Source organism: Cheilinus undulatus, linkage group 2, assembly GCF_018320785.1.
Source record: "Cheilinus undulatus linkage group 2, ASM1832078v1, whole genome shotgun sequence".
Taxonomy (NCBI): Eukaryota; Metazoa; Chordata; class Actinopteri; order Labriformes; family Labridae; genus Cheilinus; species Cheilinus undulatus.
This window is the reverse complement of record NC_054866.1, coordinates 65,129-81,807: the sequence shown is the minus strand read 5'-3', so window position 1 is coordinate 81,807 and position 16,679 is coordinate 65,129. Positions and strand designations below refer to the sequence as shown.

The 16,679-nt window shown below is 40.7% G+C and overlaps 1 protein-coding gene across 1 annotated transcript in view; it reads left to right on the top strand.

Moving 5' to 3' along the window:
* The window catches only part of kcnab1a (potassium voltage-gated channel subfamily A regulatory beta subunit 1a), a 265,266-nt gene that overhangs the window by 224,718 nt on the left and 23,869 nt on the right, over positions 1 to 16,679 (top strand). Inside the window, exons 4-8 of the mRNA XM_041809998.1 lie at positions 2,061 to 2,140; positions 3,680 to 3,724; positions 8,236 to 8,280; positions 12,473 to 12,516; positions 12,623 to 12,709. Of these exons, the coding sequence (XP_041665932.1) occupies positions 2,061 to 2,140; positions 3,680 to 3,724; positions 8,236 to 8,280; positions 12,473 to 12,516; positions 12,623 to 12,709 (301 nt within the window). The remainder of the gene's footprint in view (positions 1 to 2,060; positions 2,141 to 3,679; positions 3,725 to 8,235; positions 8,281 to 12,472; positions 12,517 to 12,622; positions 12,710 to 16,679) is intronic.

The window sequence follows — 16,679 nt, the reverse complement described above, 5'->3', positions numbered from 1 at the left end:
GGATCATGGGCACACGTGGACTACAGTAGACACAGCAAAGCAGGGACAACGACTCCCGAGTGAAACATAATCACCCTTCATTTGAACCATTATTTAACATCTTTTTCTATCTTTGTTATGAATATGGTCTGAATGCCTGTCTTCTTAATGACCTGTTTACCAAATCTGAGCCTTCATCTGTGCCTCTACCTGTGCTGTTGTAGACCTAGTCTACCTTTACTGAATATTTCTTACAGACCGCTGTGGCTATTTTTTTATTTATTTATTTATTTTTTTTATAAATACAAGTTTGGCATCATTATTTTATTCTATGTGGTAAAGCTGTGGTGCTGACTGGACAGCACACCTGGCCTGTTCACCTGTTCAGCACCTGTCTGCCTGTCAGCACACTACGCTGTCCGTGGTGCTGAAATATTTGAACAGGAATCTTTCTTCCTCTGGTGATCCTTCTGTTGTTAATCAGGACAAACTTTGTGGCCAATAGCTTTATTATATAATGATTAGATATACACCCTATTGGCTCAGGATCACCTCTGGGAATTTGTAGTAATGGTGTTCATGTTTTTGATCCCGTGCATTCCTCTATATCTGCATTCCAATTAAAAAGACTGTCCATATATCTGCACACACTGAGCTCCACGGGCAGTAGGCTACTGATCCTGTGTGTTTTTTAATGGTCTGTGCTCTTCCTGCACCTTTATCTGATCAGGTACAACGCTTCATAGGCAGCGTAGGACATGGTAAACAAAACTATGATCTTTGTAGGCTCTTTATAGTCGTTTCCTTTCATTTCAGTTTAACTTCACAGATAACTTCAGGTTGCTTCATTTTTTTATTTAACTCAGTTTTAGTCAACACAGTTTCAGTTTGTAATGTGTCACTCAAATTCATATTTCTAATAGTAAAATGACCTTATTTGGTTGGAAGAGTTAGAAGAGCTGTCTGTGTATTTTGGGTTTTATAATTTATTATTTATACACTACTATTTTTTCTGCTCTTCTCTGGTCTCTTCTGTTTTATGCATAAATGCTGATTTTTAGCACAGGTATATAATTTTAAATAACAATTATAATATTGCTTAACAAATACCTCATCTTTTCTATAATCATCTTCCAAAAATGCCTCATGCAAAGCTCCCATAAGAAATTCCATATCTTTGTTAAAATGCATCAATATGCAGGAAATGACCTGTGCTATGTTCAGATGTCCTGGGGGAACACCCCAGACCTTCATTAAATAGTCTTTTACACAGTTTCTGTGTTTCTGGCATCTTTATACTAATGGACATGGACAGAGTTTAAGGTAGTGTTTACAATTAAAAGGTTCACTGTGCTACAGTTTGGGCAAAATGCATGTGTCCCAGTTTTTTGAATGTTATAATAACAATATTTAACAGTTTTTTTCCACCAAGAAGGAAATGTCCAATCATCAAAACACTGAGAGAATCTGGAGAAATCTCTGTGACCAAGGGACAAGGCTGATGGTTAATATTGGAGGCTTATGATCCTGGGACTCTCAGGGGCCCACTGCATTAAAACCAAACATGATTCTAAACTGGAGCCCCGCATGGGCTCCGAGCACTTCCAGAAATCACTGACTGTCAACATGTCAGCTGGCCGTGCCATCCACCAATGACAGTTAAAGCTGGATCATGGAGAGAAGAAGCCGTTGTCTCTGGGGCAAAGCTCATTGAAAATGGACTGAGGAAAAATGGAAAACTGTTCTGTGGTCAGATTAATGCAAATTTTAAATTCTCTTTGGGTGTCATGACCTCAAAAGTCTGCAACACAGCTGCATATAAACACGCCGGTATTACCGGGTGGTTTATCAGTCACTGACAGAGACAACAGCTCACTAGGCTGGTTTTTAACCTGTCTCCCCGTTCCCATGCCTTTCCCTGTCCCTAGTGTTTAATACATTTGTGCAATATGGAGATCTAACAGTTTCACAGCTCATTCATTTTAAAGAGCTTCATTAGAGATTTGAGTAAAGTAAATCTGAGCACTAACCTTCGTGTGCTCTCTCTCTCTCTGTTTATGTGTTTCCTGACACGGTGCCAGGTTGCAGAGCAGCTAATGACCATCGCCTATGAGAGTGGAGTCAACCTGTTCGACACAGCTGAGGTCTACGCAGGCGGCAGGTGGGTTTCACACAGAGCTCTGAGATTGTCCACAGTTCAGTGAGCCCGTTCATGTTTCACGGTCACCACGTACAGGTCATGTTCTCCCTTGGTGGAAGTGTTTATTTTTAAATATTACCATTATTTTTATACTATCTGTGTACAGAGAAATGGTTTCACATAAAAAATGTTACTAATGTGACTGATATAAATACAGTCTGATATATAATATATAACCATATTATAGCAGAATAACATGACTCAGATACACTGGGGGGTGTAAATGTATTTGTCTTCAACCCAAACACCGGTGCATGTAGTCCCACAAAGATATCTGAACCATTTAAAAAGCATTCTCAGAAGACAGTATTTACCTGCCTGTCTAGGTGGCAGTAATGCTGCTTCATGATTACTAACGGCTATTAACAACCAACAAAGAAGAGGAGGAGGCCAGCAAAACAAAACACACAAAGAAGAAAAGCAAGCTTCTGGAGAGCAACAGAGACTGGACACCTGTCGGCTTCTTCATCCTCTCCTCATCTCTGTGCTGTTTTTAAAAAGCCTCTGGATGTGAAAGCAGAGCAGGCAGATATATTACTGATGCTAATACATATTACAGACTATGTACAGATGTGTATGTAAGTGCTCTGCTCAGGCTCTGTTACAGTTAGTGCAGTTTTAGGCTGAAATAACTGACCTACCTCAGTTGATCTAGGTCTTTTTCTTTATTCATCATCCTTCCTTAAACTTCAAACACTGAAATGTGTTCATTTGTTTGTCCTAAATCTTTAAATTGTTTTTAAGGACACAAGGAGACCCCGAGTTACCTGGTGGTGTAGGTGTGGAAAATGCAAACCCATGCTCAGGATGTGTCCTTCTCAAAACTTTCAAATGAAGTTTCTCTGCTCTCTCTTTCAGCCTGCTGACTCTCCATCTGTAAAAGTTCTTCTTTAGCGTACTCTGGTTCATACAAACATCCTCTCGTACCCGCAGTAAACGGCACATCATCACCACTCAAGTTGAAATCACTCATATTGTCTTTGTCTTAGCTTAGTGCGGTGTTATTATCCATGTAGAAGCCTGCAGACCCACACAGCTCATCAGAGGATCAGTGCGCTGTTGAAGGAAACAAAATGCAGAAAGCTGCATCGTAAATTAGTGCCTAACACAGAGTGGGGTTTTTGTGGGGAGAAATGATAAGCTTTGTATGTTTTTTGACACCGGTCAGGCGAGCCAACATATTTTCTTGGCCCATTTTTATGTAAGAATGATTGAACTATGCAGATAAAACATTCCCATCTACAGCCATTATGCCCCGGGTCTCTCTGAGCTCGCATTAACCACAGGATCAACTTTCACAGAAATCACTGGAGGCCAACGCCACTACCATAGCCAACTACCTCATACCACCAGACTTCAAAAATCACGAAATGTCCCTTTAACATCTTTGTTTTGCACAGAAGGTCGATCAGCTTACTGAAAATGAATGTATGAGGTTGATATTGCAGAGACTGTTTATGAATGAGCTAATAACAGCAGCCCATTTCTGTTGCCTTGCAGGGCGGAAGTCATTCTTGGAAACATCATCAAGAAGAAATGCTGGAGGTAATGATGACATAAATGTGTCTGATGTTTCATCACTTTCATGTGAGAGAAAAAGATGGAGGAGGAAGATCTGTGTGCAGAAAAACAAGTGCTTGTGTGTCTTTGTGGGGTGTGTATGAAGAAATGGAGATGAGAGGTGTTTCTCTTATGCTATGGAAATTGACTGTGATAAGGGCTGTTAAAGCAGCCATGATTGATGCTGAAGTGAAATGAAGGTGTTTGTTTTGTGCACATTCTCACCTAAACTCTGGTACAAAAGCACACAGATCACATCACATAACAGCTGCTGGAACAGTTACTGAATCAAGTCATAATGAGTGGATTTTTAGATTGAACAGCTTTCAAATATTCCCTTTATGCAGTAATTTAAACATTTTTATCATTGATCCTCTCTGCTGGAACATCTGTGAGGAGAAAGTTACAGAAGCATCAAAGAAGACAGCTGAGAGTCTCTCTACAGTAACATCAGCCTTTCTAGAACATTCAACATTCACGGTCATCCCAGTGTCCTGCAGCTAAGGTTCAGACCACAGCTAGGTTAGCATGACGCTCTTCAGATGTCTCATGCTCATTGGTACAGATTTATCATACGTGACTCGAGGCTGCAGACTCTCGACACTTCCACATACAGTTAGCTGCTCGGTAACAACCCTGACATAAAAACCTCAGTACTTTTTAAATGACAAGAAAGATCATGTAGGTTATGCTTTGTGCCGCTAAATTTCTCTCATTGACCAGGTCTTTAGGTGTAGTGCCTGTAAAGAGTATTCACCCCCTTTGACCGATTTTATAAATCAATATATTTAGGACTTTTTGACTTAGAATTGCAAAATAGCCTCTTTAATGTCAAAGTGAAAACAGATTGTAATGTGTCTGAAAGGCACAGTCACTGGTTAATCACAATTCCTGGCTATCATTACACCATGAAGACAAAAGAACACTTCAAGCAACTCAGAGAAAAGATTACTGAAAAGTCTAAAGCCCCGTCCACACGGAATCGAATTCAGGCGTATACGCAAAAGTTCTTTGTCGTACCGCCGTTTCATCCACATGGAAACGGTGTTTTGGGTGACTGTAAATGATACTTTTTTAAAACGGGTCCCAGCGTGCATAAATCCATAAACGACTATCATTTCGTTGTTCTGTGTGGATGGCTATTCGCATCTTTCCTGAAACGATTACGTCACACGTAGCATCCCTTAATGCGCCTGCGTGCGTCCTACCCAAACATTAATGGCGGACTACAGGGTTGTGTTCGTACTGCAGAAGCTACTGAGCTTATGGCTTTTACAGCAAAATCTGATGCTCCTTTACCACCACCGTGAAATGCATAAACCAGATGTTCTTAAATCCAACGTGGAGAACACACAGAAGGACAACTACACCGCGTTCCACATTATTATGCAAACGACGTTTTTCTCTGATTTTCTAAATATCAATGCAAATGACAGTCAGAATATTTTTCAAGTCATCAGCAGTTAGAGTATAATTCAAATGTTTTTGAACAAACTTCATAATGATAACTATTATTTTTTTGAAAATAAAAACCTCAAAATGCACTTTTCCACATGTTCCACATTAATAAGCAGGCCACAGGTTTCAGCAATACGGGAAAGAAAAAGGATCTCTGCTGCTGAAAAGTGTCAAATAGTGTAATGCCTTGGACAAGGAATGAAAACATTGGATATTTCCAGAAAAATTAATCGTGATCATCGTACTGTGAAGAAATTAGTGTCTGATTCAGAGCACAGACGGGTTCCTGCAGATAAAGACATAATGAGGAAGGTTTCTGACGGTTAAATACATCAGATTAAGACAGCAGATGCTAAAATGCCATTACAAAGCAGCAAACAGGTATTTGAAGCTGCTGGTGTCTCTGGAGTCCCACCAACCTCAAGGTGTAGGATCCTCCAGAGGCTTGCAGTCGTGTATAAACCTACTATTCAGCCCCCCCTAACCAATGCTCACAAGCAGAAACGGTTGCAGTGGGCCCAGAAATACATGAAGACTCATTTTCAAACAGTCTTGTTGACTGATGAGTGCCGTGCAACCCTGGATGGTCCAGATGGAGGAGTAGTGGATGGTTGGTGGATGGCCACCATGTCCCAATGAGGCCGGGATGTCAACAAGGAGGGGGCGGAGTCATGTTTGGGCCGGAATCATGAGGAGAGAGCTGGTAGACCCCTTTAGGGTTCCTGAAGGTGTGAAAATGACCTCGGCAAAGTATATAGAGTTTCTGACTGACCACTTTCTTCCATGGTACAAAAAGAAGAACAGTGCCTTCTGTAGCAAAATTTTCTTCATGCATGACAATGAACCATCTCATGCTGCAAAGAATCCCTCTGTGTCATTGGCTGCTATGGGCATAAAAGGAGAGAAACTCATGGTGTGGCCCCCATCCTCCCCTGACCTTTAACCCTGTTGAGAACCTTTGGAGCATCCTCAAGCTAAAGATCTATGAGGGTGGGAGGCAGTTCACATCAAAACAGGAGCTCTGGGAGGATATTCTGACATCCTGCAAAAAAATTCAAGCAGAAACTCTCAAAAAACTCACAAGTTCAATGGATGAAGAATAGTGAAGGTGATATCAGAGAAGGGCTCCTATGTTAACATGGAACTTGTCCTGTTAAGATGTTTTTGATTGAAATAGCTTTGATTTCAGTAATATGACCCCCTGATGCTGCAATTTCTACAATTCTTTTTTTTAAACTTTATTTAACCAGATTAAAACCCATTGAGATCAAGATCTCTTTCACAAGGGCGACCTGGCCAAATGACCATTTTCAGTTCTTTACAACCTATAAAATGTTTTAAAAAGCTGTTGTGCTTAATAATGTGGAACAGTGCATTTTGAGGTTTTTATTTTTTTAAAAATAATTTTTGTCATTATGAAGTTTTTTCAAAAACTTTTGAATTATGCTCTAATGGTTGATGACTTGAAAAATATTCTGACTGTCATTTGTATTAATATTTAGGAAAGTCAGAGAAAAATATCATTTGCATAATAATGTGGAACGCGGTGTAGAAGAAAGTTTGTGTCAGTTTTCTGTGATCTTCTTCTTCTCCTTTGGTGCATTTCCGCGGTAGCAATACAGCGCCACATACAGGTTTGGCATATGCACTACAGCGTTTTCAATCATTTCAGTGGTTCCTGAAACGACTCCGTCTTTACGGAAAACTTTTTCAAAATGAAACAGCAATATATCGTTTCCGTCTCCTTGTGGATGGAGTCAGGGGATGGATACAAACACATTTCCAAGTCTCTGAACATCCCCCAGAGTTCAGTTAAATCCATCATGAAGAAATGAAGGAATATGTCACATGTGTAAATCTGCCTAGATCAGACCGTCCTCACAAACTGAGTGAGCGTGCAAGAAGGAGACTAGTGAGAGAGGACACCAAGACTATTATGACTACTCTGAAGGAGTTCCAAGCTTCAGCAGCTGAGATGGAGAGACTCTGCAGACAACAACTGTTGGCCGGGTTCTTCACCAGTCAGAGCTTTATGGGAGAGTGGCAAAGAGAAAGACACTGTTTAAGAAAACTCAGATTCAATCTGGACAAGAGTTCACCGAAAGGCATGAGGGAGACTCCATGGTTAAGAGGAAGAAAGTTCTTTGGTCTGATGAGACCAGAATGGAGCTTTCTGACCATCAGACAAGATGTCAAACACTGACATCACCACAAACACACCATCCCCACTGTGGAGCACAGAGGTGACAGCATCATGCTGTGGGGATGCTTCTCAGCAGCCGGCCCTGGAAGGCTTGTAAAAGTAGAGGGTAACATGAATGTGGCTCAATGTAATAAAATTCTGGAGAATAATCTTAGTCTGCAGAAAAACTGCAGCTTTATTTTCCAGCAAGACAACGAGTCCAAGCATACAGAGAAAGCTGCACAGAAATAGTTCAACACAAATATCTATTCAGCCAATCACATGACAGCAACTAGTGCATTTAAGCATGTAGGCCAGGTCAAGATGATGTGCTGGATTTCAAATTCATCAGAATGGGGGTTAAGTAACTTACTCAGCTGACTGATCTACAGCTGGTACTGAGGGCTGACTGCTGGGTCAAGCCTGACACATATGACACACGTGTCCGCTTGGCAGCCAAAGTCATGCTGGACAGCCCCTTATTTGTCTGAACCTTTTCACCCCTGTAATACAGCCAGAGGCCACTGGCAGTTTTTAGGCACTTGCGACATCCACAGGATGACCAGGCGCTTTTCAGAACCATACTGCCTGCCCGGATAGCACCCTGGATCACGGTTACTCACCACATCTATCCCTTACTCCACCATAATGGTGTTGAGTTTGTTATTTCTTCAACAGATAATTTTCTCATACCCTGGTAATATACATCCAGAGCACAACCAGGGTTGTGTCAGTCCCTTTTTTCAGGGATACAGAAGGCGGGCTCACTCACCATTACACACCTTCTGCACAGTACTGTACGTATAACTCTGCTGCATGTTTTCTGACTTTGTGTCATTTCTCTGCTCTTTCTCAGGCGATCCAGCTTGGTCATAACAACTAAACTCTACTGGGGAGGAAAGTAAGTATAAAACTCTCGAATCTGTCATTTCCATGCCTGAAGGTAATATGAGGAGAGCTTATCCAGCTTCAGTTATGAGATGAAGGGTCTGTCGAATAGGGGGGGGCTTGTTTTGCACAGAAAAGCCAAGTGTTGTCTGTCACTCATGAATCAACACTTGTTAGTTCTCAAAGCGATTAATAGCCAGTTATTAACCTTCAACTGTAATGAAACACAGAAGTCTGTCATCCTTACACTGTTACACTCAGCATTCACTCTGTTGCCTTTACATTCAAGCTTGTCAGCACTGAAAGGTTTCTGTCAGATTTTTCTCATTGCAGTTTTTCTCTGCAGCACACTGAGCAACACTCTCACAATCACTGAAGCCAGTTCCTCTGATAGTCACACTACTGATGGTAAATAAAGATGGACAACACTTCTCTGGCTCCTCTGGTTGTGCAAAAGTGTAGTGAATTTCAGGCTGGAGCCAGAGTTTGTGCCTTAGAGATCAGCAGACAGACACACATTATGACCATCCTGCACCTTCCTCTACAACAACTTCTTTTATTTGTCTGTAGCTGATGTTCAAGTTGTGCAAAAGTTGAACACATCTCTCCTGGGTGCGTGTTTGCTGCATGTTAGCTACATCCATGCTGTCACAACCATAATAGGTTTTTACCTCAAAATATCTCCCTACCAGTGATGAGAATCGCTGTCAAAAATTCAGATTAAAAGCATTCTGTACAAACGAAGTGAGTTTTTCCACTGAGATGCCAAACCGGGCTGTAACTTTGAAAAGAAGCTGTGTTTATTTTGCCTGTGACGTATTCTACCAGTGTAAAAACAAAACGCTCCAGCAAAACTTGTACAAGCCAAAATCCAAAAAGAAGTTGGGACTCTGTGTGAAATATAAAAAAAACAGAATGCAAAGGTTTTAAAATCACATAAACTCACATTTCATCCATCATCCATGTTTCAAACATCAGGGAAAGGAGGAGACCAGTTACAGAAGTTTTGGAGAGGAATGTTGTCCCATTCTTGTCTAATTTAGTATTCTAGCTGCTCAACAGTCCAAGGTATTCAACCCACTTTACACTACTACTTTCACAACTTTGAATAATTGTTTGGCATGTGTTCTGATTTTTTAATTTGGACGCTTGTCCCATCTGGTAACATGGAGGACTGAATGAGCTGTACTGCAGCCTGTCATTGGGCAGTTAAGATGTTTTGGCTTCACTGTGGAGGAGCTTTTGTGTTGTCTGTTTTCGGGACAGTCTGGTTGCAGACCCTAGATCCCAGACGGCCCCTCTAGCAAACCATTAATCTAAGACGCCGTCTCTCTCAGGATGGAGAAGCTGCCATTTTTCGGGTACAACGCTTTTACTAATGTTTTTTTTAATCCAACTTTATTCATAAACAAAGTCAGGCAGTTATGAAATGACAATATTGCAAACATTACAGACTTTAAAATATTTCAAAAATAAAACAGAGATCTTAAATTATGTACAGACTAATTTTAGTAGATAAGTAAATGAAGGCTCACTTTAGCTTTGTTAGCTTTAGCTAATGCTAACAAAGCTATGCTAGATAGTGTAACTCTGTACGCTGATGTAGCTGGGTTAGCTTTAGCAATTTGAGGTTGAGCAAATGTAGCTACAGCTAACATTGCTACGTAAGCTATGTACTTAACATAGCTAACGTTAGCTTCATTTGTATAGATATCCTTGAGCTTTGTGAGCTTTAGCCTTAGCTATGTTTGCTATGTAATCTACATAGATTACACAGCTAACGTAGCTACGTAAGCTAAATTAGCTGTGTTACAATGTTTTCATGGAGGATGAGATTTTTCCCTGTAGTCAGACTGGCTAATCGGCTTAAATAAACATTTGTAATCAGGTTTATTAGGTCAGGGGCCTCGTTTATAAAACATTGGTTAGGATCCATACTAAAAGTGTACATGCACCCAAAAGCTAAAAATGGCGTACGCCAAAAATAATCTGATTTATAAAACTGTGCATGCGCACACTTCCAAGCACTTTTCACTTTATAAATCACAGTCCACCTGGAAGATTCCACAGGTGGATTCATCTCACATCTCGCCCTCTACACACCCACATTTTACCATGAATGGTCAATGCAAAGTACCTCAGGAATGTTTTTGTATATAAATAAGCCACTGATCGACGGCATTTACGCTCAATCATGGCAGAGACGACAAGGAAAGGGAATTTCACTGAAATAGAGGTGCTTGTGGGTGAGGTGGAGGCCAGAGAAATGATTTTATTTGGTGGTCACAGTAGTGGCATCACTAATAAAGGAAAAACAAGTGAGTGGCAGCACGTGGTCACCGCTGTAAATAGTGTGAGTGCCACAGAGCGATCTGCAGGCTGTTCCCTTCGCTGCTGTGCGTCAGGATGAATGAGTCACGTGTTGACCCAGGCCACCGTGCCACTAACTTTGTCAAAACCATGTCTGAGGTACAAATAATTTGGACATTGATTGTATGCACATTTTATCGGTTCACATAGACAAACTCATTTTCACTCTGAGCCCTTAAAGCAATGTGAGTGCAGTCAATTGCGCTGATTTCATTTGGGAAAGTGGACTTTGCTGCAAATTATTTTTTAATATTGGCCTGTTCACCCACAGTGTAAGGAAACCTGTATCGACTGGTCATGTTTATAATGCCATCAAAAATGGCTGGCATTAGTGTGCTGAAGGATGGCTGTGATATCCCAGACCTAAGGACAGAATTTAACTGTATTATATCAGACCCAAAAGGGGCTTTAGACAGAAAATGTGAAATTATATATTGTTAATCATATCAAACACAGACCTGTCAGCTAATTTCCGCTGGAAGGAGCTGGTTGCCAGAAACCCCAGAGTGGTCAGCACCTGTATACACCGCGATGGCACAGTTCCAGCAGGTGGTTCTGTCTAACACTGGGCCCAGTTCAGCACATAGATCCAAGAGCACTGCTCTAGGGAATCTAAATCGGCTTATTAGCCAGTCATCATCATGGGCCAGGAAATCTTCGTGGCCATTGTGCAGCATTACGCACGAGTGTCACCACACTATTTATATGCTTACTCAGCAATTAGACTGATTGTTACACACCTTGTCACAATTAATACTAATCAATCAGTGCTATCACCGCTCTGTATCATTTGAAGATGAAAGTATGATATATGAGCATTGTGCATACAGTAGTAGGCCTAATGGCTCACTAAAGGAACACGTCTGTAACACTGCAGACTTGCCTGTTTATGATTACGCGGGTCTATAAGTCTGATATGTGACGATATTAAATGTATGACATGAAACTGGCTTCACTTCACCACCTCACCATCTGAGCCACAAGTTTCCCCCGTCTCCAGGATGTTTGTGCGCACGGTTTAAAGGTGACGTAGCGGTGCGCACATTCTCCTGCCAAATTTATTTTTATAAATCACAACCTTTGCATAGAAAGTGGCGTACGCCACTTTCAAGCCCCGTTTTGTGCGTAAGGGAGCTTTATAAATGAGGCCCCAGGTTTGTAACTTTAAACTTTTGGTATCCTAACTCTTACCTTTCTCCATGCTCTAACCTAACCGGAAGTTTAATCTGATTTTATTTGGATTTTTTTCTGTGTATATCTTCTCTGACAGATGCACAGTCTGAGCTCTATGGTCTACAGCCAGACCCTTCTGTCTCTTTTTCATACAGTCTGAGAGTCAGACTCACACGCGGTGTCACACTCAGACCCACAGGCTGTCACAGTCCTCGGTGAAGTGGGTCCACCTGGGTCTGCTGATAAGACAGAAGTCATTCTCTCCACTTCTGAGAATGCCTTCTGTCCTGGGAGGAGGATCCAGTCCTTTACCTCCCTCCTCCTGAGTTTGGGATGAATAATGACGCTGAACAGTTAGAAGTGCTCTGACCCATTTAACCAAACAGCCTGATATGCATATTCTCATGTCTTCCCTCCTGGCCAGGGTCAAAAAGTGGTTTTAAATTAAGACTGCTTAGACAACTAAGACTTAAAGCTTTTCTATAGAGGTGTGTAAAAATAACCCTGATTACAGCCATGTCCTGAAGATTAAATGTATGAACTGAACAGAAGACTGCATTTGTTAGCTTAGACCCAAGAGAGCGTTAAGTAGAACTTAAACTAATGAAGAAGAACTCATATTTTATTTTGTTGCTCATCATTTTTCCCTTTTTCCTCTTCAGAGCAGAGACAGAAAGAGGACTGTCAAGGAAGCATATAATTGAAGGTAAATGCAAACACGTCGTACATCTTAGTGATGTCTTTTAATGTAGCATGGGTCAGTTTTGTTCGCCACAGCTGTCTAACTCTGCTAATCTCTTTGCTCCTCCCAGGTCTGAAAGGATCTCTACAAAGGATGCAGATGGAGTATGTAGATGTAGTTTTTGCAAATCGCCCCGACAGCAATACTCCAATGGAGGGTGAGTCAGCCAATCAGCATTCAGCTTTATATCTAAACAACTAATCACACCAGCTATCATAGGAGCAGGGATGCTACACTTTGGCTTTTTTCCATAAATTTTGAAGAAAGCAGATCCAGATGATCTTTTAGACCCCTTCAAGCGCAACTCACATTTAATTTTTTATGCATAGCAACTAAAACTTGTCTCAGTAGCTGTTTAATCTGCTACATTTCAAATCTTTTACTACAGAAAAGTGCATGGATTTAGAGAATTTCTGAGCAAAGCCACTAAAATTTGTATTTTTTTCCACATTGTGACACTGTCTGTCACTAAAGGGGCTCTTGTTCTGTGACTCCAGCCGTCCTCAGCCGTCATTAGCAGGCTGTAGTGAGTCTTCCTTTTGTGTATGATTTAAATATTTTGGTGCACAGCAAGGTTGTAATAGTTTTGGATTTTTTGTTAGTTTTAATTTTTATTTTGTTTTCACTTCCTGTGTTCGATTTCAGTTTAGTTTTTATTAGTTTTGACTGCTGGTTTGTTAGTTTTGTTTTTATTTGGCAAAAATGCTTCGTTTCAGTTTTTCTTAGTTTTTGTGTTAGTTTTAGTTTTTTACAGATAGATTTCAGGGTTGAGTGAACGTTATACATTTTTACAAACCTATTCAAACAGACTACTCTTCACTTATCATTTATTTACTTAATGTTGATGTTTGAATAAAACTCCAGACATAAAACTACCACTTTGTGAAGTCTTAACCAATCAGATCAGGGGATGTTACACTCCCCAGACTCTGGTGTAGGTGCCAGTCAGTCTGGTTGTGTCAAAGACTAAAACTAAGGATATTTCGTCTCTATTTTTATTTTATTTTATTTTATTCAGTTTTGTTAGCACACTATACAGTTTCAGTTAGTTTTCATTTTTTTGGTAAAGCTTAGTTTTCATGTAGTTTCGGTTAATAAAATGATTTTTGAATTTTAGTTTTAGTTATTTAGTTAGTTTTAGTTAACTATTACAACCCTGGTGCACAGTGGGTAGTGCTGCTGCCTCACAGTCAAAAGGTTCCTGGTTTGAAACCTGGTCAGACAGAGCCGTGTGAAGTCTGCATGTTCTCCCCACGCTTTCTTAGGGATTCTCCAGGTATCCTGCTTTCCTTTCACAGAGCAACGACATGCTCGTTAGGTTAATTGATGACTCCTAATGACCTATTAGTATGAATTTTAGCATGGATGTCACGGTGACCAGTCCAGGGTGTTTGTTGTTATCTGAATTTTTTAGTCTGTTTTTTATCATTGTTTTCAGCTGTGCTGCTAAAGTGAGACAGGCAGTGTAATTTATTTTAGAAAAGGTGCACACTGACCTGCTTTTTTGGTGCACCGCGCCCTCGTTACTCCTCATTAAATAGCTGTGTTGTTTTGACTTCTACAGCCGATAAGGTCAGTTTACAGTGAGTACTTTATCAATACTCTATTCATTAGTGCTCACTTCTAATCAATACGTTTGAGGTTAAGTTGCTAGTTAGCTTTCTTCTAAGTGCTTTCATTATCATTAAACCCAAAGTAACGTGGCAGATAAAGATAATAATTACTGACCCACTGAGGCGGTGCAAGGAGGGGACCAAGCTCTGAAAAATCCACTATACCACTGCTTCCTGATTTTAAGAATCCATCGATACCCTCAGATACAATAAAGCTGCTAGAAAAGTGTTTGATGGCCACAAATCACTTTTACAGAGATGAATATTAGAAAAAAAATACTCTCTAAGTAGTGTGAGTCTCTCCATAAACCAAATGCAGTTAAAAGTGACCTGAATCTGATTTGTTTTCTCATATGTGTCTCATATCTGATTTTTTTCTGACAGTGTGAACGGCACAAGTCACATTGAATCTGACCTTTCCAGATTCAGATTCAGGCCCCTTTTTGCGTGGCTCTAAATCAGATATCTGATCTTTTGGAATTCAAATGAAGTGTGAACAGGCAAAATAAAATAAAAAAAATAGATTTGAGAAATATTCAGAATTGAGAAATAAGGCCTGCAGTGTGAACGTAGCCTAATAGATCTCCCTGTGAGGTGAGACTTCTAGGACCACTACAGGGTAGACCCTGAGACACTAAATGCAGAGAGTGAGGAGAGGTTTGGTGGTTTACTGTGTCAAAGGCAGTGAAATAACTGAGGACTGACCACAGAGTGGCCCCGCCTAAAGCCAGACTGATTCTGATAAAGTAGATTACTGTTCAGTAGGTATTATGAGAGATGGTTGAAGACTGTGCACTCCAGTGTTTTTGATAGGACTGGAAGTGAGACCAGAAGTAAGGCTGTTGGAACAAACTTCATGGTTCAAAAATGTGACCAATGCTGGTAAAAAGTCCTGGAAGTCATCTGAAGTCATTTTTGAGCTTTTTTTTTTTACACATTATGAAAGTGTAGATTCCAAGCTTTCTATTGTGTATCACACAACTTAACCTGAGCATATTTTACAGACATGCTCATTTGAGTGTTAGCTTCTAGTTCCTGTTTGTTCTGAGAAAACCAGGCTCAAAGTTTCAGGACTTCTCCTATCTTCAGGCAGGCCGGGAGATGGGTGTGAACAACAAGGCCACATTTACATAAAGTCCACCCAAACCAAGCTTCTGAATCAGACTGGTGACCCTCATCAAAATATTCCCACAGGAAATCCGCCTTCATCAAACTTTCACTGTCCAGTGATCCTGAAGTCGTCCCAAGTCTGTTGATAATTCTTCATCGTCTCTTCTACTTTTCTTGGCTGCAGGGTGCATCTCGAGGCTTGTTGATAACGGGGATAACTAGAAACAGCTGTATTTATGTGCCGGGGGAGGGGTGGCGTTTGAGCCATGTGGTGTTTGTTATTGTCCATCTCAATGGGCCAAACTGGGAACAATGGCAGACTGAGTGGCCAATTATCACCCAACAGTTTCGCTTTCCCCTCCCCTCAATCTCCCCGCAGAAACTCAGAAAAACAGGGCATTTTAAAACACAAAATTAACGCTTTTAAATATCACATTTGTGTTACTTTTTTCATCGGATGAGTAGTTTAAATGTCAGCCTTGCATAAAATGAGAAAAAAAACGAAAAATGATCATTTTGAAGAAAACGACTTTGTATCCATTTTTCTCAACCACTGGAATGCCGACTTGCAGGAACTTTATCTGGCTTCAGTCACATATAATTGGACTATCTGAAACTCATTAATATTCAAAAGCTGAAGTTGCTATTCAAGCATGTTTTAGAATATTTTTGCTGTTTACAATCGTTCTTGAGTCTCTCCCCTCTCTCCTTGGCCTCTACTTCACCATATGGTGTAAGAACCAAATGTTTGGTCACATGACACGTGGCGTGATGAACAATAACATTTTCACACCAAAACACAGAGGCGCAACAATGGCCGCCATTGGGGATGTTTGGGGATGTTCGCCAAGGTGGTGCACATGCTGGTTGTGATTTGGCATGTGAGGCTTCGCTACTTTAAGAGATGCTGATGTACGAGAGTAAAACCGCGGTGCCCACTGACAGTAACCTGCTGTGTTTGTGGAAAACGCTCCGGTGCAGGTATCCTCTCCTGTCCCAGCTGGCACGCCATTACCTGTGCATCCCGGGCACCATCGTCAGGGCGGAGAGTTTTCTCCACGGATGGGATGATAGTGAACAAAAAACACTCTTGATTCAGAAAATGTGGATCGCCTGGTGTTTTTAGGTAAAAACATGTAGGGATAAGATAGAACCAACATTTTTGAATGTTTTGTTCATTATAAACATGATGTCATCACCGCCGTAAGCAGCCCATTTAATGTATTTTTGTCAGTTAATTTCTAACCTGCTTGTTTGTTTTAAAGTTGACCATCAGTACCAAAAATACCTGTTAAAGGCCTCTAAATGGTGTCAGTGGCTGTTTGCACTAAAAAGTACATAAAATTAACATTACAAACACATTACAAATGTGTAACTGCACAGTGATCAAAGCAACTGAATGCT